Genomic DNA, 25170 nt, shown 5'->3' on the forward strand with positions numbered 1-25170 from the left:
TTCAAAAGTAGCATTGAAGACGCATAGACATCTGATATCCGACAATTGACAATTTTATCAATCAATTAAACCAATTCGAAAATATTACCCGTCTTTTGGCAAGTGAAAGCAAATGTTTAATATTTCACATTTGATATGCACACTGACAATACACGTAGTTTATAAATGATATGTACAAAAGATATACCCAATTCATTGCAATTAATCCAGACGTAATACTCATACTCCCGGAATCCCGTTTTACAGTGTATTTAGCAGATACGGTGATCTGGATGTTACGACGGGTTGTCTAGAACAAATTTCAATAACTTACTACTCGTCAGCGTCTATCCAAAGCCGCCTAGACGCCTTTTCGTTTACTGGGTAGTTGTCAAATGTAACATTGCCAGACATATTGCATATAGACATCTCCCAATCAAATCATCCGGAATTTAGTTTCGATATCTTTCTGATTGCTATAAGAATTCCAGTTCATGTGAAACAACCAAATCTTTCATTATATTTTAGAAAATAGCAATAGTTTTCCACCTTACCAACTTACAGGAAAAATATTCTGACAACGCTGCGGGGATGGCAGGTTTCACAGATTTTCAAAATGCCGCACAGATTTCCACAGCTTTCTGTTTTAATGCACAGATTTCCAGTTTTTTGTTGTGCACGAATTTCTCAATTTTTTACCTGACACTCAATTTTTGCCTCGCGCAAAATAAAGTCGCCACTTCTTGTTTTGTAACAAATTTGTCCATTTTCTTTATCATAGATTTGCACAGATTTGTACACAGGCCGCGCTCAGATTTTACAAAATATTTCCTGGCATCCCTGTAATGCCACGCGCGGCGTATGATGCGCCATTTTGCTTCATTCTTTCTTCCATTGAGTAAGTAATTTTTTCTATTGATCGATTTTAACATTTACAAAAGAAAAAATGGGAGGAAAATATATTCCGGTCGCGAAAAAAAAGCTTCGTGTAGCAGCCAACAGTAAGAATTTGGAATTCTTAACAAATCCGGTGCAGGTAAGTGAAACAAAATGTTTCCAAAATATCACAATCTTACTCTCATACCTTACTCTGAATTCGCAGGTGAAAGAGAAAAACACACTACCAATTAAAACGGAAATGAAGGATCAAACGAAGGAACGAAATAGGAGCAGCCGTCTGCTAAAAAATTCAGTAAGAGGACCGAATAAAGCGATCGATTCAAAATACGTAAGTATCGAACCGATAAGATCGGCATGACAACATAACCTCACTTTGCACTCATATTACAGCTCGAAGATTCCACTGATGGTGAGTTAATGATGCCAATAAACACTCCGCGAAAGACCAAGAGCCAATCAGTGAACACCCGTTTGTCGAAAAGGAATAATCAAAAGTCAGCGGCATCGCCTGGTCCGAAAAACTACTCCATTTCAGGTCCTGCATATTCCGATGAGGCAAGTTTATCTTTTATTGGAATTCTATGATCCATTATTAAAAACTGTGTTTTTCAGGCTAAATCATCCGTGCTGGGCTCCCTCGAACTGTACAAGGTCAGTCCGTCAAAAGACAATAATGTATTGGATGTACAGATGGAGTTTTTCCAGGACTGGGAGGAACCTGAATGGTTAGACTGCAGTAAACCAGGACCATCGAGTAATTCTGCACGCATGTCGATCTCCGAGCAGATCGAAGGTACTGGGAAGCAAGAGATGGCTGCTGGTCGTAACACCAGTAATAAAGTTAAGCGAACATATTTGGCTAAGCGAGTGGGAAAGGAAAACACAATGGGAAATGATGTTTTAGACGGGATCCTATCTCAGGATGAATGTGGTGAAAACCGTGACACACCAACTGCGGAAATTAATGGTATGTAAGTTGTGCAAACAACCAGCTATAATGCATGTACTTTCGCACAACGTAGTGGAAATTGCTCGATGTGTTCTGCTATTATTTAAATGAACATTTTTTTCAGAGTGCACATGTGGACAACAATCGGCTATCGAGCAGTTGCTGAGTGATAATTCCGCGATGAAAAAACAAATTCAGCGACTCAAGCAAGCGTTGCGCGAGGCAACAAACAGATGTTTTAAATTAACGGATACATTGAACTCTAAGGTGTTTGGGGACCCTCATAAAGAGATTTTTTCTGAGGTAGAAGGATACCCGAGTCGCGAGCAACTCATTGCCTTCTCTGATCAAAGAATTAAAAGCGATTACACATTTGTTCGGCTATTGATGGAAGAATTGTGGCCAAACGGCTACGTGAACCGATCGGTAAGTGGAAGATCTTCTAACAATCCACTTGGAAGACCACGACGTGTGGCGGTAAATAATACTTCGGTCGAACTACCAACTAACACTGTAAAACGTGTTCCACTGGAACCGGAAAAAGTGAAATATATACGAGGTAACCTTGATTTATAATGTATGCATGCATGATTATGTATTTGTTTTTTCATTCAGATCGTTTGTTGGAACACCGCATTTATCGGGGAGACTCACCGGCTGCAGCAAATATTTGGGCCGACGAATCTTCAAGCATCATGAGACGAATCCTGGCATATTATGGAAATGACTCAAACCAAACGTAAAATACTGGAGATTAGAACGTTAAAGAAACAGCAGTTGAACTACATATGTTTTGTATATCGCAAAATCATGGATTAATTCGTAAGAAATGAAAACCAAACCAAAGAGAAAATAAATTAATTCAAATGAATAATATTTTATTCTTTAATTAGCATTCCAAATTATGAAAAGCAGCTTTTTCCTGCAACTAATTATATCTCGGTTATTTCAAGGGTTGTTATGTAAGTACAGATTTCTACTCGATTGATTATAACTCATTTGGGAATAATTCTGATAAAACGGTATCAAAATCTGTTACAATTTGATCACCACCACTGATTATTTTGTTATGTTTTTTGTTATTTTAACAACTAACCAGTCAGATTTATAACAAGTTTTGTTACAAAATATTTTTTGAAATAAATAACTCCAGTTGATATAATTTTGTTACGTCCTTCTGATCGGGTATATGTGTGTTTTATTTCAAAGAGGCCTGCCAGGACTATGATTCCAGTTCAACAGCTTAAATGAAACTAAATATTTTGTTGGTATAGGGACTAGTGGTGTCTCGAATGATTCATTGAAAGAGAATAATATTTTTTTGAAAACCGAGACGATTTTTCCAAAAAAGGCCTACTGCATGGAACCAAGCAGAGTCGAATGCTTTTCCAAAAATTTCCTGATGCAAGATAGCATTGCAATCGGTCGATACGAGTTATAATCGGAGGCTGGTTTTCACGGTTTTAGAATTGCGATAATTCTCCCTTGTCTCCAGTCACGCGCGACAATATTCTACTCAAATAAATCCAACAACCATCTTTTGGCAAGATCAGGCAGATTCTTCGCTAAGCTGAATTTAATTCTGCCTAGCCCCGGAGAACTATTGCTGCATGAGGGCAATTGAAAATTTCATCATTGTCAGGGCAATTGAAAATTTCATCATTGGGCGAATATATGGAATGGTTCCGTGCAGGAGCAGAATCTGGATAAACTTTATTGGCGTAATAAAATATCCAGCGAATCGAAAAATCTTCGCTTTCATTAATCACGTTTTGATTCCACATTCTTTTGGCTGTGTTCCAAAGAGTACTCATTCTCTTGGCAAGCCATCAACGAAGCGTCTTACGCAAAAAATATTGTTCTTCAATAGTTTGGAAAGAATTTTTTTGCCCCAGTTGCGACGTGCAGGTTCGAAGACGTTCGTTGCGTTGAAACTCCCGAGCAAACGATAATCCCATACTACCCCATGCTCATGGTCCAAATTCACCTCCATTATATGGTATTTTGATAGTGTTTGTAATGGGTTCAACCCATGTAAAAACCATATTTTGGTGTATCTATGGGTTATTGAGACCATTTTATGGTGTTTTGATGGTAGTGAAATTTGTAACAGACCATATTCGTGTTTTTTAAGCGGTTGTATGTAGTGATGTCTTTTTTACTCGATCAACGCAAATAATCGATTAATTTCTAAAATAATCGAAAAATCAATAATCGATTACAAGCTTTCGGCATATTCGAGCAAATCGAGTAGCTGCTATCAATTAATCGAGAGCATAATTAATGAAGGGTGCCATTGAAAATGAAAGACGCAGAGCAAAAAAAATATGACCAGACTTCTCTCTGTTTTTCAAAATGTGTCGCTTATTGATTTTAATTGATTATCTTGGTCGATTAATCGAATGAATTAATCAAGCTCTCAAAAATTGTTCGATTAACGGATAATCGATTATTTGCAAAAATTAGACATCACTAGTTGTATGGTATTTCAGCCCATTGCTCGGATAGTGCATCGTCATAAAAAACTGTGTATCTTTGGATTGAAATAAAACTAAAATTTCATCCATATAGATCATTAAAAATGAAACTTTTCCGTGCATTCCAACGTACTTATTGAAATTTTGTGTGAATAACACAACAAAATGGCATATTTTTTTTAGAAAAACATAATTCTAAAAGTGTGAAAAATTTTATGCAAATATCTAAAGTAGATTTGAGGATGTTGTTTAAGAGTATCTTGAACTAAAAAGGGGTTTAACGAAATATACCAGAAGCTACACACTAAATTCCCTATTAAAAATATTAATTCACGAAAATCGGCGATCACCTGGCGTTGCGAATTTCGAATGGAAATGCACTCTTAGAAAAAATGAAAATTACATTTGACGTAAACAATGTGGCGACGTATTTTTCCCTCTGATAATAAAATTGTACATGTAATGATAATAAAATTAAATATTGTGGCTCTTTTGATGTAAAACTCAGACAAAATAAACTCGGAAAAGCCGAGCAACCCACATTTTTACATGTAATTAAATATAGATTTATGTGATTTGGAACGCTCCTTTCATGTGCATATGACTAGACGTAAAGTTACAAGGAACCGCTCGGACGTGTTTTTCTGTTCGTCCGATATTTTCCAAAGTTTCCCTATAGTATACGATGTGTTTTATGGATAATCGAAGTCATAGTCATTTCTTCTGTACAGTTAAGTGTTAATAGGTGTGAACATCGTGGGAATAGATACGTAGTGATTTTTTCATCACATTCTAATAACTTTGCAATGCACGCTCGTGAATCTAGAATCTACCGATTTTACTGACAATGGAAGAGAATTCTTGCCTCTCAATTAATTAAGATGAGGTGAAATTGTTTTATGTTATTTTTTTCAATGTTTATATTTTTTATCCAAATAATTTTCTTACTGTAAATACGGGCTATACAAGATGCAAGATAAGTTACAGTCATTTTGCACTGAAATGTTGTTGAATAAGCTCCTCATAAATAACCTGTCCTACTAACCCAAACTCCTATTCCTGAAACATATATGAAAGTAGTATGGGTGCCCTGCACTTTCACAAGTAGATGTTGAACTAACGTTCCTTTCCTTCTTCGACGATTGTAAGGACGTGACCAGGTGTACACTGTGATGCTTTTCCACTATGAAGAAAAAGCGTTGATTCCAAATGTTTTTTTCTTGTGACACGGTATGGTAGATATCTTGTTAAATATTAGCTGATCATTATACAGCCACCCACGATTTGTGCAATCGTATATGCTTTTCTATGCTATGCTATGCAATGCTATATGACTAGACGTAAAGTTGCAAGATTTTTTTACTGTGTGCCTACAATTTAAATGTGTATGAAAGGCCAAATTAATAAATCGAAATTTTAATGCGGAACTGAACATTTTCAGTATTCCACAATGCAACTGGACGTAGGTACATAATCATTAATAATATTTTTGTAGGTTATAATAATAAATATAATATAATAATAATATAATAATAAGGATTGTTTTACATCTTCGAAGGACAAACTCGCAATATTATATTACCGTGCTAAAGTGACTCTACACGGAAAACCCCGCAATCACAAAAAATGAATATTGCAATTTTTGATTTTTGTCTTGACTGTTTCAACTAAAAATTGTTGATTCAACTAACTGTCCTGTTGATTTTCGCATCATCAATTGGCTGAATAAATTAGTTGTTTTTGAAAGCTGTCAGTTTTCAGAAAATAAAGACAGCAAAAAGGAAACAAAAAATTGCAAATTTTATTTAACCATTTCTTTAGTTGAAAAGGATACGTCAGTTTTTTCGCTATGTTCATTTTGTAAAATTTTTGAGGCTAACATAAAAGAGCTTGATTTTGAAGTTTAGATTAATAAACCAGTTATAATACTTAGAAGTGCCTACCTAATTTAGTGATATATATGTGAATTTATGGAAGTATTTTTATATAATACATCAGGTAGACAACAAATTGCATGATTCGACTGATGTTCGAAAGTGAGCAAATCTTCTGGAACCAGGTGTGTATGTTTCATGTGTTTTTACAAATCAGCCATCCAATTTTCTCACATGTTAACAAATGTTAGACATTAGAATAGGACATTAGTCTCCATCAGTAAATTGATCTGTATATTCTATCATTGCATAAATAATTGTTCCATGCAAATACAGAATCTAGTGGAACATGGAACCATAATTCGTATAGAAAGTCAATGCTATATATTTTTTTATAAAATAGAATTAATGTAAACGTATTGGTGCTGAACAGTCTTAATATTTATATTTCCTAGTGATACAACGCGTTTGGATAAATCAAGCCATTGATATGATAGCAATAAACTTCTTCGAAGATAATTTGGCTTTTTATTACTGAGTAACAAATCCTCCTTATAATTAACAAAATCGTTAGCTGTTACAACTGGTTGGGATATTTTTCAATAATACAATTGATTGAAACAACCATCTTGGTTTTTAGTTTCAACACGCACCAATCTTGAAATCAACAATTATATTAGTTGTTACAACTGGTTGGGAATTATTCCAATATTACAATTGACTGAAACAACCATCTCGGTTTTCAGTTTCAACTCGCACCAATCTTGAAATCAACAATTATATTAGTTGTTACAACTGGTTGGGAATTATTACAATATTACAATTGACTGAAACAACCATCTCGGTTTTCAGTTTCAACTCGCACCAATCTTGAAATCAACAATTATATTAGTTGTTACAACTGGTTGGGAATTATTCCAATATTACAATTGACTGAAACAACCATCTCGGTTTTCAGTTTCAACTCGCACCAATCTTGAAATCAACAATTATATTAGTTGTTACAACTGGTTGGGAATTATTCCAATATTACAATTGACTGAAACAACCATCTCGGTTTTCAGTTTCAACTCGCACCAATCTTGAAATCAACAATTATATTAGTTGTTACAACTGGTTGGGAATTATTCCAATATTACAATTGACTGAAACAACCATCTCGGTTTTCAGTTTCAACTAGCACCAATCTTGAAATCAACAATTATATTAGTTGTTACAACAGGTTGGGAATTATTCCAATATTACAATTGACTGAAACAACCATCTCGGTTTTCAGTTTCAACTCGCACCAATCTTGAAATCAACAATTATATTAGTTGTTACAACTGGTTGGGAATTATTCCAATATTACAATTGACTGAAACAACCATCTCGGTTTTTAGTTTCAATACGCACCAATCTTGAAATCAACAATTATATTAGTTGTTACAACTGGTTGGGAATTATTCCAATATTACAATTGACTGAAACAACCATCTCGGTTTTCAGTTTCAACTCGCACCAATCTTGAAATCAACCATTATATTAGTTGTTACAGCTTTTTGATGAGCTGATTCGGATGGTGTGTGTCTTTGCTAACTGACAGCATCGCATTTTCAACTAGATGATTTAGTTGTTTCAGCAACTGTTTTGTTCATTCAAAAACAAAAATGAAAGTTTAGAAAAATCAACAATCGTTTAGCTGTACCAAATTTTAACCAATCGATTTCAGAAATTCGACTAATATATTAGTTGCTATGCGATCACTTTTGAATTAACAGGATATTTTATTTTCAACTCATAAAACTGACATAATTGCTGACCGGGTCGCCGTTTCTGATTTCAATTTCGCTTAAACTTTGCTGTTTCGTAAAGTACCTTTTCGCACAAAACCAGATTTCCTTTTCAAGCTATTACTGTTCTCGAAGAGTTTTATTGTGTTATTTGTGAATGTGTTTTTTTGGATCCGAGATTAGTGAATTAGTAAAAAACTTTTCAATGTTTTCGTATTTTGCGCACAAAAATTGAACATCAATTCAAGACGTTCTGCTTTGCACAACTTCGTTTTTTAAACTATGTAAGCATTACTTTGTAGAATGGACAGAAAGTGTTACTAGTTGCATAAAAGTGGTTCTGTAACGCGTGTGTGCGAAAGTAAATTCCCCAAAAGTGTCGGCTCGTGGTTCGAGAACTCTTGTCTGGTGTTGGGTCGCCGATTAAGGAAGCTAATCGCAAAGGAGCCACTTGCTTTCCAGGCTAACCATAAAGGAAACAGCATATGCCAAGCCGTTCTTGAAGTTAGAGGCTCTGCTAAATTAGCCTTGCTCTCCTAATAGCTAAATACCGCTGCAGGTCGAACTAGACCACTCGCATTTCCGTCCCGTAGCAGTGGATCAACAGCAGATGCAGCCGAGTGGAATTTGGTGAAACATAGGAAGTTGGTAACGCTAATATTTATTTGGTTAAATTTTTTCGCTTGTGTTACGAAAATCCGAAAACTCGTGGTAAGCCACAACTTCTAGACCGCCCATCATCAAGAGTATGTCCGGCAGGTAAGACTAGAACCCAATTAATGGCAAAGCCCTATTTACGAGGTTAGACATCGTCCAGTTCGCATTTTCCTTACTATTTTAAATTCTGTTTCCGATTTGCTCCCGATTCAACAGAAGCGAATGAAAAAGAATGGAAACAAACATACTTAACGAATAAGCATTGTCTCCATGAGGATGAATTTGTAATGGTTTAGTCAAAACAACACTGAGAAGATGCACTAGAGATCCAATGAAAAGCTGAATAATGCAGGAATAAACAATTCTCCACTCAATCACTTAAGCACTACAGTTAGAGATGAGATAGCCCAAGTTAAAAACGCTATTTTCAAAAAAAATCAAACAAACAAGTAGGTAAAGTGCCTATTTTCATCATATTAAGGATGGCATCAACAGCTTTACTTTATTGTTAAGAATTAAGATAATAACACAAATGCCCTCAAAACGGTGAAATGCTCGCGTGTAAGTGCAACGAAAACTCGAATGGAGTGTTCCGCTACCATTTGGCTCAATGCGTTGAACAAAGATGGCAGACCCTGCTCTAACCAATGGCTTCAAACGGGTAGGGTGATAATAGAAACATGGCGAAAATAGACTCATCACCCTATGTTCAATCTTAACGATTTCCAAGTGGTATTTCGATGGAGACGCGTGGTCTGAGATTGGTTAAACTAAATATTTATTTTATGAAAAGCTATGCAAAAGTTATATAAGTGCATTTTATATGAAATCGGTGTAGAACTTTCACTGTAATCGATTTATTTTGTTAAAATCACTTGAGAAAATACTAAAATATTAGCTTCTAAGTGAGTTTTTCACTGAATCGTGCATATACCAGGCAGGCACATGTAATTAAAAGGAAACTTGTTTACGTACGTACGTGGCTTTGAAGTACCCAAAATATCTATGACAGGTGAGTAAAGCCATGTCAAGTGATCCTCGAATTTTTCGCAAAATCACCGATCTTCATGAGGTATATTTTATTGTATAGGGATTATGGTGAATAGCTTTTGGTATAAATATTTCGTTACAACTCCTTTTTTTCTTCAAGATATTAACCCTTAAACTTTATTGCATGATAAAATTGAAAATTTTATATCTCAAAAACTACTGAAGATAATTCAATGAATTTTTGCACACTTATTGAATGATATTTGCACTATCTTATAAAAATGTTTTTACTTTATAATTGTGTGAATAACGGTACTTTGCATCTATTTAAAACTTTCAATTGTATTTTTTCTTGTGTTCTTCACGCTAAAAATTTTCAAAATGTATGTTAAATTATGCGGCAATCTTTCACCTTCAATAATTTGTATTGATAATTTTTCATTTTTGTTCCTATCGAGAGTTATAGTGGATTTTGTGCGCTCTTTCAACGCACGGCCCACTTTGATGCAGCCCGCGAGAACGTTCATATTGGCAACGTCGCACGTCGTTACGTCAGAATGCGCATCGCGTGGGAAGTGCGCATCGCATGACTAAAAGAAACCACATCTCTCGATTAGCGCAAAAGGGCAAACTTTTCAATACGGATTATCGAAGGTGATTTTTTTCCAGATATTTTGAGATGCGTTAAATTTTTTTGACCGAAGTGCACAACAAAAATTATAGTTGTTTAATATTTTTTTATTATTATAATTTAACGTTACTAACAATTAACATCTTTAAATACACTTTTGTTAGTCAAAATACATCTACGTTATATCCAAATTCTTTTTTCGTCTGCAACATTAATATATGAAAACGGAAAATCTTATTCCATCAGTATTTTATTTCACGTTTTTATTTTCACCTTTAAACAACGATGTGTCTTTTGAAAAAAGTTTACATAAAATCTGTTGTTCAATCGCATCGATGTTGGGGTTTTTTATCACTGTTGCTTCTGTTAATTCTGTTAATTGGTGGTTCTCCAAGTTCTGGTAAGATATTATTTATTTTTGTCGAATTTCAATTAATCATCAACGACCCTTATTTCAAAATCATCGTTACAGTTTTCCGCATGTACTTGTTGAGTCATCGAATATTCCAGTTCCATTACTTTGGAAAACACTATAAGAAGAAAAATTAAACGTGTAAAATTTCCTATATTTTAAACGCGTTATTGGCTCTCAAACGTGAAACTTATCCGATCGACGCGCCTACTAGATTTCATTATTAGTACCAGTCAAATGATGATAAAAATATTTTCTTGCATTGATGATGTAGGACGGTTGTACTATTTTAATTGTTTTAAGATAAACAATACATAGTTCCACAAAAAAATTAATTACAGGTGATAAGAAAAAACTCGTTCTTTCGTTTGGCACCAAAACATTCAGTCGAACTCGATATTTTATTACGAATTATTGAGATCCGGAATTATTTTTGTATTGTTGAGGTTGAGGTTGAGGTCGGTTGATTTGGATACGGGAAATGTTTACTTAAAAATTGGATTTATCAGTGGATAACCTCGACTTTCAATGCCTGCACTCTTTAATCCAGTGATTTTCGCAAGCTATCGTGTTTTTATTGAGATTTCAATCTCTAAATTTTATTTTAGCATAAACTGAAACCGGAAGAACGAATTCTTAGTGGTGTAGCAAGAAATTTACCATCAAGATATTTTTCAAACGTAGGAAACATATTTTCTTCATCAATTTTTCTTTTCATTAGATGAAATCACATTTGATTATAATTTTGATTTAGTTTATGAATTTCAAAATTTCATTTTCAATGTGTTTTGACAGTTGAAAGTAAAAACATCATCATTGCACTTTCATGCCATCTTGCGGTTACATCCAGCTTTAGATCGCGAATAGAGGAACCCATTACTATAAACATGGGATGTAAAATTGAAAATTTAACGAAAATTTATATTTTTTGCGCTTATTACGACATATGCTACACATGTGTTGACCAATATAATTTTTAAATTTATCACTCCACATGGACGCCACAAAAACAAGATACGACGAACATATTTAAAATTGTTTTAACGGAATGCATCATTCGTGCGATCGACCCATATTTATAACATAAAACAATCGATTTTTTTAGCAAATATTGTCTATCTTGAGATAATATAGCATTTCGTCGAGTTGTCTCTATATAGAAAAAACACCCAAGTGCGATCGAAACAAAAACAAACGTCAAAAAGTTTTTTTACTAGAACTGATGCAAATTAAATGAGCGCGTAATTTAACGCACGACCCGATGGCGCATTGCTGAAAAGTCGCTATGTGGATTTAAGAAAAGATTTGCAATATACCGTGCTACCTCTCAGACAGAACCAACTGAAAATAAAACGTGGTGAAGTATATCAATTTGCCAAAAATATGTCAACGCATGTTAAAAAAGTTGGCCCACTGCTCAACTTTGCTCATCGGCTCGCAACTTCCGAGTGCGCTTGTCCGAGGTATTGAGTGACAGAAAATTAAATAACTCCTGAACAATATAATAACGCTAAAGAGCATGCAAATTACTCAGAAAACATCACTTTTAATTATCCATAAAGAAAAGCTTGTCTTTTTGCTTTAATCTCAGAGATGCCAATTTTGAACATGAGATACGCTCCTTCAAAGCGATGCGCATTAGGACGTTGCGACGTGCGGCGTTGCCAATATGTACGTTCTCGCGGGTTGCATCAAAGTGGGCAGTGTGTTTAAAGAACGCACTGTTACAAAATCCTCTATAACTCTCGATAGGAATAAAAATGAAAAATTATCAATACAGATTATTGAAGGTGAAAGATTGCCGCATAATTTGACATACATTTTGAACATTTTTAGCGTGAAGAACACAAGAAAAAATACAATTGAAAATTTTAAATAGATGCAAAGTACCGTTATTTACAAAATTATAAAGTAAAAACATTTTTATAAGATAGTGCAAATATCATTCAATAGGTGTGCAAAAATTCATTGAATTATCTTCAGTAGTTTTTGAGATATAAAATTTTCAATTTTATCACGCAATAAAGTTTAAGGGTTAATATCTCGAAGAAAAAAAGGAGTTGTAACGAAATATTTATACCAAAAGCTAATCACCGTAATCCCTATACAATAAAATATACCTCATGAAGATCGATGATTTTGCGAAAAATTCGAGGATCACTTGACATGGCTTTACTCAGGTACGATATGGTAAGCGTGAGGATATTCTGAAACACTAATCGGGATTATAATTCGTCATGTTGTGCCAGTTGGATGGATTGGCATAAATAACTCTATCGAAGTTTTTTAACCGACACAATGGATCTTAGATATTTTGATACGTTAAAGTATTTTAAGAGATTTTTGATATTTGATAATTGATAATTGGAAAACTGTACACTTAAAAGACTTAAGACTAGTGATTCTTGAAATATCTAGAATACCATAAGCTATAATAACGTTAATTGAAACCGTTCACAGTTTATCATTGTACTTACGCAGCGTAGTTACGATTAAAATGTTTTTATTCGACTGCTAATAAACTAGTTAAAGCTAAAACCAGTTCTCCTAGCACAAGAACTCATGGTATGATAGTTTGGCTTACTTGCGAAGAACTACGAACACATTCACTTTTTTGTACATCTGATGCATATTTAAACTGTGTTTACTATAGAAAAAAGTCAAATGATCTACTTGTACTATAAACTTTGTAAAAGGTGTTTCACGATATAGTACAATGGTAAACAAGCTGTTTAGGCATACTATTATTATCCTTTATTATTATCCTTACGTTGACTGCGTAAAATCAGAATGGACTCGTTTCAGAAAGGTCGATAAACCAGAGGCTTTTTTCAGGACTTGCGTGCTGGAAACCTTCCCCTACCAACAACACCCACAGACATGCATATCGCCACGAACGATGGTATGTTTCACATGTTTATGTAGCGCTTGTGTCATTGCAGAACCTAGGCCGGACTGAAATAGACGGATTTCCCGGTGCTCTCAACTTAATTCGAGAGAGGTAGGTATTATTTGCTACACTGATTTCGTTTATTCGAAACAGTTCGGCATTCTTTGCGATATCGGGACTCCCGACTCGGGAGGCAGCGAAAGGTTATATTCAACAAATGGATTTTGCGAGAAATGGTGCCTTCGGGCAGTGTACTGACACCTCCTACATGTTGAACATTGAGCGAATGGGTTTAAACTTGTCAGGATTGGCATTATTGATGTTTATGAATGATTTGGGTGTCTTCTCGTGTGGGTGAGAATAGTTTCGTTGGTTAATGTAGCATTTGAGAATGTCGTGTTCAATATTTCAATGTCAATCAATTAAGGAAAATCGTGCAATAGCCCATACTAAAAGTAAACAAATCGAATTCAACATATTGGATTTCAGCCACAAGTGGTGACTTTTCGTCCCTGTTGTATACATGATTTGTTTATTTACTATTAAGGTATGATTTACCTTCGAAATTAAGTGATTGTTGCTAAAGGATCCATTTAAACCTAATTGTCAAGCAGAGCAAGAAGCTAAACGAACTTACTAACGAAGACTAACTTACAAATTAGTTATTTGTTGCAATTCATGATTTTCTCGATTTATGTCGGAAATAATAGACTAGGCCATTTAATTAATTATAGCGCAATATAAGATGAAATTAGGACAACATTCTTCTTGATTGTTGCCCAACTATATTTCCAATTTCCTCTTATATATTAAATAATTATATGACCTAATCAAGCAGCAAAGGAAAGAACGTGAATGGTTAACACAAAATAAAAAGAGCAATAACGCAATCCCTACAAAAGAAGTACTTAACCGACACCACCACGAGCCAGTAGGCAGAGGTGTCTGTTGAAGATTCCTTATCGATAATAGACATTTACCCCATTTGTGGAGCTGAGTTGATTGAAACACAAGATTCTTTCTTCCAGGCCTCGTAAAAATATTTAAAGTTAGAGGGCTATACCTATCTTTTATAAGAACCCCCCCCCCCCCCCCTATCCGAGCACGGGCCCGGCTGGCGCCTATCATCAGGGATGCCACAGTTTTGGTGATACCGTAAACCGGGGTGACATTGATCACTTTTTGAAGTAATCATTACGTATTTTTAGACGCAACACATTTTTTTAAGTTTAATATTTTTAAACCATGTACTGATGTATGGAGAACAAGATTGGATGGTTTTACCTAAAATTCTCCTCTTCCAGCTATTTTTCAAAAATGATTTCAAATTGAAGTTCGTTTTCGTATTCCGGGGTGACTTTGATAACCTGCATGTTCACCCACATTAAGTTATTGATGTCAATGTTTTTCATTCAAATGTTTGTTCAAACTAATTCTGGAAAGATACTCATTGTTAAATAGATGTTAATTGGTATTATACAAAGTATTTCAATATACTGTAAAATTCGAGTAAGCAAAATTCGTTTAATTGTGTCCAACTAGAATAAAAGATTCTGAAAACCTTTAAAACTGCTAAAATTGTTTAATTCAGTGCTTTATCAATGTACAAAAAGTTTCATCTATTTTAACACGTTGGACTATTGAACAATAAAAATATTGCGAATTTTAGCTTGAAATGATTGTCAACTAGATTCATATAAAATTGTATTTAAAATAAGCAAACTCTTAAAAATAAATTTGGCACATCCCACTCCAAAGGAAAATAAAAACTCGCTTGTAATTTATTACTCTTGCTTAAATCTGAGATTTATTTGTTTTATAAAAAATAAACACTTTACGAAGCTTCAGTAAGTAACGTAAAGTTAAATTTCGATTTTTTGTAGCTTTTGTACCCAAAAACCGAACAATATACTCAAAAAGAATAACAAATCAGTATTTTATAAGTTTAGAGTAAAAATCATTTCAAATTCAAATGATTCTGTAGACTATTCTGGTTTAATAAGCGATCTACGAAAAAGTACGTATCTAGAAGAATAAATAAAATGTGTGTAAAAGTCTGTAGATGGTTGCGTAAATCCTAGTTACATTAGACTATTGCTTTGAAAATAGTATGTAGGAGACTATCAAAGGTTTGTAAAATACAGACATGTCTGTAGGGGAATTGTGGGAAAAACTGACACTGTGGGTAAAACCAACACCCCACAACATTTCCTAGAAATCAAATTTTTATTTATTTCATAATGATACATTATTATTAGTACGTTTGTTTAGAGCATTTGAAGAAAAATTGGATTTACGTTAGTATGACGAATGTCATAAAAATAAACAAAACATACGACAGCAGCGTTCATACTCGTCTGGATGTTAAATTTCGTTGGTAGATTTTAAGGTTTTAACCGAACAAAAGCTTTTCAAATCACCACATTTTTCAGTACCTATTATTATCGGTCTGTCCTATGATCAACTAGGTGTATTGAAGACGAGTTTGAGAAATTCAATATTTTTAATTGCTTTTATAAAAAAATGTGCGCTGTTGGGGTAAATCCGACACCCTGTGGTTAGGGTAAAACCGACACGCTGTTAAGATGGTTGTGTATACTTGCGATTCATTTCAAAATACTGGGGATCTTTGTGACACTTCAATTAGCCTATTAGAACACTATAGTATTAGCAGAAATACACAGAAATACTTTTATTGTGTTTATTTTTTGTAAGTCCCTTTAAAAATCAAAAATTGGAATTTTTGCTTATCTGATTCTATCAAAGCTTTTGCTATTTCTGCAAAAAGCTCCTCAAACCGAATTTCTAGTGTTCTCTTGGTTTGTCATAGACGAACTTTATCACAATGAGACAATGATCTTATGTATACCCCAATAGATCGTTGATGATCAGAGTCCGGAAAATCAAATCTAAAACAGATAGTTTTACTAAGAAGTGTGTGTGTCACTTATAAGTGAATGAATCCAATTAGCAGAACGTAGAACGCTTGCAAATCTTCTTTTACGAAATAAAATGACACTGGTGGTTGCAATGATGTGCGCAAGGATTATTTGGAAATACTCATATCAATAAATAATCCTATAGCATAAAATACTCTTATTTATAGTACTACGCTTTCGAACTTTCTTCCCCTCACTATACGATGAAGCAATAAAAAGCATATATTTGCATCATACATACTCACACTTTATTAATCACGCATATATCTCATTTTTAATAAAGATAAAAAAATTTAATAAAGTGGAGAGAAAATAAATTAAAGGGGGTGTCGATCTTACCCCTATGGGGTGTCGGTTTTACCCGCAGTGCCTACAAAAAGTCACTTTGTTTTCCAAGTTTTACAACCAATTATTTTTAATGAAATTAATTTTTTGAAGCGCTGAAAAAATTAAGTCTTGTTAAGAATTTTCTGAAGAAGAATTCTGCATACAAACTATAATTTTATTGGTTTTGTGGCAACTTAGAAAAATTGTTAATCTTAAGGTGTCGGTTTTAACCATAATTCCCCTAAATCTGGTATCGCTGCCTATCATCATGAACTACTGAACTAATGAAGAAGCCTGGTGAGTCGCTTCGGTTTCCGCACGAGACATACATACGGGCGTGATGACGAAAGAGCGCAAAGCTCCCATTCTCATTGATTAACTTTCCAAACCTCACCAGAGGCTCCAACTCGGAAATTCATTTCCCGAGATTTTTGCTTTCCTCGAGACACCCGAATCCTAGGAATTTATTCTTATTTCTACCAGGAATTCAGGAATCCCGGACAAACATTGATATTTAAAAAAAAGATGTTTGTTCTTCACAAAAATTTCTGCAGATAATATCTCGATCTGCACATATTTGCAGTAAGATTAATTGCTTTTGATTTTAAAGCTATGTGCAAATGGAACTATCTAAATAAAGTTAGAGTAGTTTCAAGAGCATTCAGGGACCAACTCTCCAAAAATTACATTTGATGGAAATGATGAAGCCTCACATCACAGATTTGATTTATTTCAGCATATCTAGTTTCCTTCTACGTTTTCTAAAATAAGACATATTGTAATATTAATTTAACGGGTAACAAAATATAAAGCTAACATGGTCGACAATGCTGCAATACGGGATGCTTCAAGTATCACATTAATTGAGTTACACAATGCGGAAAATATATGGAAAGGATTATGAAGAATCAAGAATTCGTTTGTTTGCATTACCCAGAGCCGTAGCGTGGTTCTCTAGCGCCCTTTGACGGAGTCTCAGTTTTGCGCATCTTTGCAGTTTACTCAGGCTTTCTTTTTCAGTTCGATTTTCGAACAATAATTTAGTGTGTCAAGTACACTTATCCTGACTATTCGTGACTTCTTTTCACTTATTTTATGCAGCAAATCAAGATTTCAACGCTCATCGAAGACTGACGTCCTAGGCAGAAAATTGTTAAAGTTGCGGCATATCGGAATATGATGCGGCAATTGTGATGTTAAGTATATGTAAGACATTCTTCATCTTCTTCTTCTTCTATGCGCCGCCGCCAAGTTCTGTCAGCGGTTGCTAAAGGATGGCACAGCTGTGTAGCTATATTGTCTGTAGGACAATCCAACCGAATAGTAATGTTTATTACAATTCCCCCGAAGAAAGATCTCAGGTTAAAACTGTACGCACACGAGGCGACAAGATACATGGCACAAAAAATATTCACTATGGGTTTTGTGCTAGCTATTCCAACGGGACAACAGCAACATCGTTGGGAATGACGTCCCATGCAGATCTCCAGGATTCACCCAATGTGTACAGAGGGCGAACTACACCGATGGAAGATTAAGCAGAATTAACACATCAGACGAAGACATTTTAGCCAATTTTTAATCAATTTTGAGGTATGTATGGGTTTTATAAAAAAAACATGAAAACTAATTTTGAGGAAATTGTTCGAAAGCGACGCGAAAATCAATGCCATCAATATGAAGCACCAAGAGAACACTGTTTCAGGAGATTTTGTGAACTCAATTGACGCTAAATGTTTAAAGGCGACGGGCGGAGAATTTTTTTGTGAGACTACACGTGCGGATCTGTCTCATCATTCGTATTCTTCAAGTTTCACACTTTGCGTCAGGCTCTCGGCCCGCATATAAGATTCGTCTTCGACGACTTCGATTCCCGTTCAAAATCATACGCATTGAACTCGGTCTGACCATATCCGATCTTCTTTCAGACAAAGATAAGTATTTTGAGAACTTCGGAAGAAATATTCATGCGTTACGGATATCTCTGAATGTTCCTCAGATAGGCTCAGAATTGTGTTCTCCTGTCTTATTGTAAATGACAAGTCTTTTATGAAGGACTACTGCATCTACATATCCGTTCACATAGTTGCGATTGACGGTGTAGTTATCGAAACCGATGGTCATACGTGGAGGGAACGAGGTTGGCTGTATCACTGACCCTTTTATTCAGTGAGTGAAGATTTTGAAAGAATGGGACAAAATTGTATGTTACTTCAAACTCATATCGGGTGGCTTTCAGTGCGTTTTCTTTGCCTAATCACATGTTCTTCGATAAGGTTCGTCTGCGTGTTCGTACCGCGCGTCATGCGTTTCACTAAATACAAGCAAACAAGCCATTGTAACACTAAGACCCATGCGCAGAGAATTATGAGTATGAGACCCCTTAAAAGACGCACTAAGCACTCTTTTGCAGAAATACTGAAGAGAGCTACACGACTCATCATAGCAAAATGTTATGCTCTCTTGACTCAGGGAGACGATCCTCTTGTGGGGACATCTGCTACTGCCTCTAAAAACTGTAGGCAAGATTCCTTGCAAAGGCTAAAAATTTTCACTTGAAAGGGCACCGAATATAACAGATATGTGTGATCGTAATCGAATCGAATGCCACTACCTCTTGTCCAATGAAATACCATGTTTTTTTTCAGAACAAGCAAATATTTTCCGGGAATAGAATTGATATTTATATCTCTTTGCTGCGTTTCTTAGATATCCTCAAAATTAAATTACGTGATTACGTTGAATATCATTAAAACGGAATTTACAGTCCAACGTTTAGTCCCGATATTCCGTTTGAATACTAAACATTGCTCACACTTCTTTTTAACCTGATTTCAGAGATAAATGTTTTATGGATTGGAAATTTCTCATAAAGTGTACATGTTCATGTATTTAATGATACGAACGAAACAAACTTAATTCATTGACTTGTTCTCTCGCATAAGTATCCATTTTTTATCAAGCTCAATCCATCCTGTTTAATGTACAGATGACATTATGGAACCAGGCCTCGGGCTGGTAACCCGCCCCTTTTTGACGGTCCTCTCCAACCAAATATGCATACACAATTTACATGAACACCCGTTTCAAGATCAAACGGTCTTTTATCCTAATTATATTACTCTGCCAATTTGAACCCGTGAGCTGCGCCTGCTATAACTACCCAATGCATTATTTAATATGATAGGGTGAGAATTAGGGAATGCGATATGAAATTGGCAAATCCATTAATTAAGAAGATACATTGTTATGCGATACATACACGCAGAAAAATGAAGCATATTCATACCAAAAATATGTGTTATTGAATCACATCATTTATTTATTTTTTTTTTTCAATTTGTTTATTTGATAAGGCACGTATGCGTTAGCTTAAAGGTGCCATTTTTTCATTGTTTTACATTTTGAATTTCTTAAAACTAGGGGGATACACATTTCAATATTATTTTGTTTTATATAATGAAACTAAAAAAAAACTTTACAGCTAACTTATACATATAAAAGAGGGTATAATATAATATTCGTAAGATTTGGGGGACGGGTCATTTTGTGTGTTCTTTGTATAGTAATTCACTTTATGATTTTTAGAAGGGAGATTGTAGGAGAAATTAATTATTAACTAAGCGGAACATTTTACAAGCTTATTAACTAGAAATAACTAGAGAGAGTGGTTCAAGATTAAGGGGAATTAATTAGGGCTATTTTAAAGTAGTGGTACTGTTGCCCAACATTTCTTAACGAGATTAAATATTGATCAACTAAAACTAAGCACATAAGTTTTGGGAATATATTCAAGGGGTGAAGTCATACATCTGTGTATCAGAGACATGGGAGGGAGAGCGGACAAGACCGAAGGGGGGGGGGGGGGGGGGTGAGATATAAACTTTCAGTTTCCGGCATCAGGAATTAACGGCCAGGATTACAGATTCGAACGGATTGATCAACTAACACTAGAAGATAGGGGGGCACATAAGTTTTGGGAAGATATTCAAGGGGAGAAGCGGTGAAGTCATACATCTGTGTATCAGAGACATGGAAGGAAGGGTGAACAAGGCTGAACGGGGGGAGATATAAACTTTCAGTTTCCGACATCAGGAATCAACGGCCAGGATTACAGATTCGAACGGATGCATCAAGTATTGGGACGCCGGGCGGTTTTCCTCGAGCCGGCAGGGGTTCCTCCAGACGATTTCGTAGTACGGCTCAGATACGGATCGGAAACACACCGCGCTGCGCGTGTGATGTTGTACTGTAGATCTCGTGTTGTTGGTTCATTCGACAGATGTTTTGTCTCGTCTTGGAGTCGTATCAAACCATCGTTGGGGTACGGTAGACGGAAGAGGGCACTTCTGGGAATGATAAGAGAAAAGATAGAGGCATTTAAATTTGGATATTGATGGTTTTGAGGAACGTGTATATAAGGGACATGTAGAGAATATCGCGGCTTGCTAGTACATCTCGGACCGGGACATTGGGTGATCTTCCTCGGGCCCGAAGGGAATCGAATAGTTGAGATCTGGCAGAACAGTACTCGGCGCATGCCCAGACAACATGTTCGATTTCGTGATAACCGTTGCCACAAGCGCAGATACCGCTATCCACGAGCCCAATACGCCGGAGATGTGCGTACAGCGTGTAGTGATTGGACATGAGCCGAGACATCACGCGAATGAAATCCCGACCCACATCCATCCCCCTGAACCAAGGTTTCGTCGATACCTTAGGGATTATCGAATGTAGCCACCTTCCCAGTTCACCATTGCTCCATGAAGTTTGCCAACTTTTGAGGGTTCTGTGATGAGTAATACTGAAAAATTCGCTGAAGCTAATTGGTCTTTCATATATGTCACCGTGTAAAGCGCCCGCCTTAGCTAAAGAGTCCGCTTCTTCATTACCTGGAATCGAGCAATGCGAGGGAACCCAAACTAAGGTAATCTTGTACGATCTTACAGACAAAGCACGCAGGCGCTCCCAGATTTTCCCCAGAAAATATGGAATGTGCTTTCTAGGTTTCATTGAACGGAGAGCCTCGATTGAGCTGAGGCTATCCGAGACAATAAAGTAATGATCGGTGGGCAAAGTATCAATGATCCCAAGGGTATACTGAATAGCAGCAAGTTCTGCGACGTAAACTGAAGCAGGATCATTGAGTTTGAATGAGGCGGTGAGGTTTTGATTGAATATACCGAAGCCAGTGGAGCCGTCGAGGCTTGACCCGTCGGTGTAGAACATCTTGTTGCAGTCGACTTCTCGAAATTTACTATGAAAGATGCTTGGGATCACTTGCGGACGTATGTGATCCGGGATTCCACGAATCTCGTCTTTCATGGATGTGTCGAAGAATACAGTTGAATCAGAAGCATGAAAGAGATTGACACGGTTGGGATAGTATGAAGAAGGATTGATATTTTGTGCCATGTAATCGAAGTACAAGGACATAAATCGGGTTTGAGAATTGAGCTCGATAAGCCTTTCGAAATTTGCAATTACTAACGGGTTCAAGATATCGCATCGGATGAGCAATCGATATGAGAGGTCCCAAAATCGATTTTTCAGCGGAAGGACGCCCGCCAGCACTTCTAAACTCATCGTATGTGTCGAGTGCATGCAACCCAAAGCAATACGCAAACAACAATATTGGATTCGCTCTAGTTTGATGAAATGTATGTTCGCAGCGGAGCGGAAACAGAAACTCCCGTACTCCATCACCTACAATATTGTTGTCGGGTACAGCCTGATCAGGTCTCCAGGGTGGGCACCCCACCATGTTCCGGTTATTGTACGGAGAAAGTTGATCCTTTGCTGGCACTTCTGTTTCAGATACCTAATGTGACATCCCCAGGTTCCTTTAGAGTCGAACCAGACCCCGAGATATTTGAAAGTTGAAACCTGAGCAATAGTTTGACCCATTAATTGAAGCTGTAGTTGCGCTGGTTCACGCTTCCTTGAAAATACGACTAGCTCAGTTTTCTCCGTGGAGAACTCGATACCTAGCTGGAGGGCCCAAGCAGACAAATTGTCCAAGGTATCTTGCAATGGTCCTTGCAGATCGACGGCTTTGGGACCTGTAATAGAGACCACACCGTCATCTGCAAGCTGCCTTAGCGTGCAGGAATTGACAAGACATTCGTCAATGTCATTCACGTAAAAGTTATAGAGAAGGGGGCTTAGACATGAGCCCTGGGGAAGATCCATGTAGCTAATTCGTGATGTCGATAAATCACCATGCGAAAAATGCATATGTTTTTCAGACAGCAAGTTTAGCAAAAAGTTGTTTAGAGTCGGTGAAAGACCATGCTGGTGCAGCTTCTCAGAAAGAATTTTGATAGAAACTGAATCAAAAGCCCCCTTTATATCTAGGAAAACTGATGCCATCTGCTCTTTGCTAGCATAAGCCATTTGAATTTCTGTTGAGAGCAACGCAAGACAATCGTTCGTCCCTTTGCCTTTGCGGAAACCAAATTGTGTATCTGACAGTAAGCCATTTGCTTCAACCCAATTATCGAGGCGAAACAAGATCATTTTCTCGAACAACTTTCGGATACAGGACAGCATTGCAATCGGTCGATACGAGTTGTGGTCGGAGGCTGGTTTTCCTGGTTTTTGAATGGCGATGACCTTCACTTGCCTCCAGTCATGAGGGACAATATTACCCTCAAGAAACTTATTAAATAAATTCAACAAGCGTCTCTTGGCAGAGTCTGGCAGATTCTTTAACAAGTTAAATTTGATTCTGTCTGGCCCTGGGGCTTTATTGTTACATGATAAGAGAGCAAGTGAGAACTCCATCATCGAAAACGGTGTTTCGTTCGCGTTATTGTGAGGGGACGCGGCGCGGTAGATCTTCTGTGCCGGGGCGGAATCCGGACAAACCTTCTTGGCAAAATCGAATATCCAACGGTTTGAATATTCCACGCTCTCATTGGTACTGTTTCGGTTTCGTAAGCGCCGGGCCGTACTCCAAAGAGTGCTCATCGATGTTTCTCTCGTTAGTCCGTCGACGAACCGGCGCCAGTAGCTACGTTTTTTGGCTTTTATCAAACGCTTCATGCGCGTTTCCGCCATCGCGTACTGTCGGTAGCTAGCTGGCAGCCCGTCGTCCCGGAAGGTCTTATACGCAGCGGCCTTCTCCGCGTACACGTCTGAGCACTCTTTGTCCCACCATGGATTGGGAGGACGCCCGCGTGAATTCGCGTCTGGTACGCGTTTAGTCTGAGCTTGAATCGCGGTATCGAGAATCAAGCCAGCCAGGAACCCGTACTCTTCCTCCGGAGGAAGCTCTTGTGTCGATTCTACTTTTTCGGATATCGCGGACGCGTAGCTCTTCCAATCAATATTTCGTGTGAGGTCATACGAAACATTGATTGTATTCGGTGGCCCTGAACCGTTAGCAATATTAATTACGATTGGCAGATGGTCGCTGCCGTGGGGATCAGAGACTACCTTCCACATGCAATCTAACCGCAGCGATGTCGAGCAGAGGGACAGGTCTAAGGCGCTCGGACGCGCTGGAGGGGCAGAAATCCGTGTCATTTCACCCGTATTCAAAATGGTCATATTGAAGTTGTCGCAAAGCTCATGGAGTAGGGTAGATCGATTATCGTCATGAAGGCAACCCCATGCCGTGCCGTGGGAGTTGAAGTCACCTAAAACTAGCCTCGGTGCGGGGAGGATTTCCGCAATATCGCAAAGCCGTCGGTGGCTAACTGAGGCTCTAGGGGGGATGTAGGTGGAAGCAATGCAAAGGTCTTTGCCTTTAATTCTGGTTTGGCAAGCGACAACTTCAATGCCTGGTGTTGAGGGGAGGTCGATCCGATTGAAAGAATAGCACTTTTTGATCCCCAAAAGTACTCCTCCGTAAGAGTCTTCTCGATCCAAGCGAATAATATTAAAATCGTGAAAGTGTAGGGTTATTTCTGAAGTGAGCCATGTCTCGCATAGGGCAAATGCATCGCATTTCAAATTATTTAGTAAGATTTTAAACGAATCGATTTTCGGGATAATGCTTCTGCAATTCCACTGTAGAACAGTGATTAAATCCTTGACCTCGTTCGATGAATTAGCCATCGAAGGATACAATCGCTGAAAGGAGGGGCCGTTTCGCAGTGAACTGCATCAAGAATGTTTTTACTGCGGGGAGAAAGCTTATCAAGATACTTTTAAGGGGGTCAGAAATGTTCAACGCTGTAAGAATACGGTCCACAATGTCAGAGAAATTTATTAAGCCAGCACTGTTTTCTTTCTCTGGCTGAGATATGGGAACACTTGGGGTTTTTGATGTTCCTGGAAGTGCTGGGAACTCCTTTTCTGAGCTCAGGTTACTGAGACCGGGAGCGACTTGCTTCGGTTTTACAACAGTACTTCCTTGAGTAG

General features: G+C 36.9%; 2 protein-coding genes across 3 annotated transcripts in view; one reads left to right on the forward strand and one right to left on the reverse strand.

Moving 5' to 3' along the window:
- Positions 1-13426, reverse strand: part of LOC131683420 (uncharacterized) — a 56823-nt gene extending 43397 nt beyond the window's left edge. Inside the window, exon 1 of one of the 2 annotated variants that reach the window (XM_058965395.1) lies at positions 13226-13426. The gene's annotated coding sequence lies outside the window, so the exon portion shown is untranslated. Of the gene's footprint in view, positions 1-13118 lie in introns of both variants that reach the window. The other variant, XM_058965394.1, reaches the window with a different exon arrangement.
- On the forward strand, positions 926-2702 carry LOC131680501 (uncharacterized). Its single transcript, XM_058961212.1, has 6 exons — positions 926-1015; positions 1082-1207; positions 1270-1434; positions 1492-1846; positions 1953-2387; positions 2444-2702. The coding sequence occupies exons 1-6, from the start codon at positions 926-928 to the stop codon at positions 2569-2571; spliced, it is 1299 nt and encodes a 432-aa protein (XP_058817195.1). The 3' UTR covers positions 2572-2702.
- Positions 13427-25170: the final 11744 nt, after the last annotated feature.

Source organism: Topomyia yanbarensis, chromosome 2, assembly GCF_030247195.1.
Source record: "Topomyia yanbarensis strain Yona2022 chromosome 2, ASM3024719v1, whole genome shotgun sequence".
NCBI classification, from domain to species: domain Eukaryota; kingdom Metazoa; phylum Arthropoda; class Insecta; order Diptera; family Culicidae; genus Topomyia; species Topomyia yanbarensis.

Coding starts and splice junctions, on each gene's coding strand:
- LOC131680501 (XM_058961212.1), top strand. CDS start 926: ATGGGAGGAAAATATATTCCGGTCGCGAAAAAAAAGCTTCGTGTAGCA. Junction 1,435..1,491: donor GTCCTGCATATTCCGATGAG/GCAAGTTTATCT, acceptor TGTGTTTTTCAG/GCTAAATCATCCGTGCTGGG. Junction 1,847..1,952: donor ACCAACTGCGGAAATTAATG/GTATGTAAGTTG, acceptor CATTTTTTTCAG/AGTGCACATGTGGACAACAA.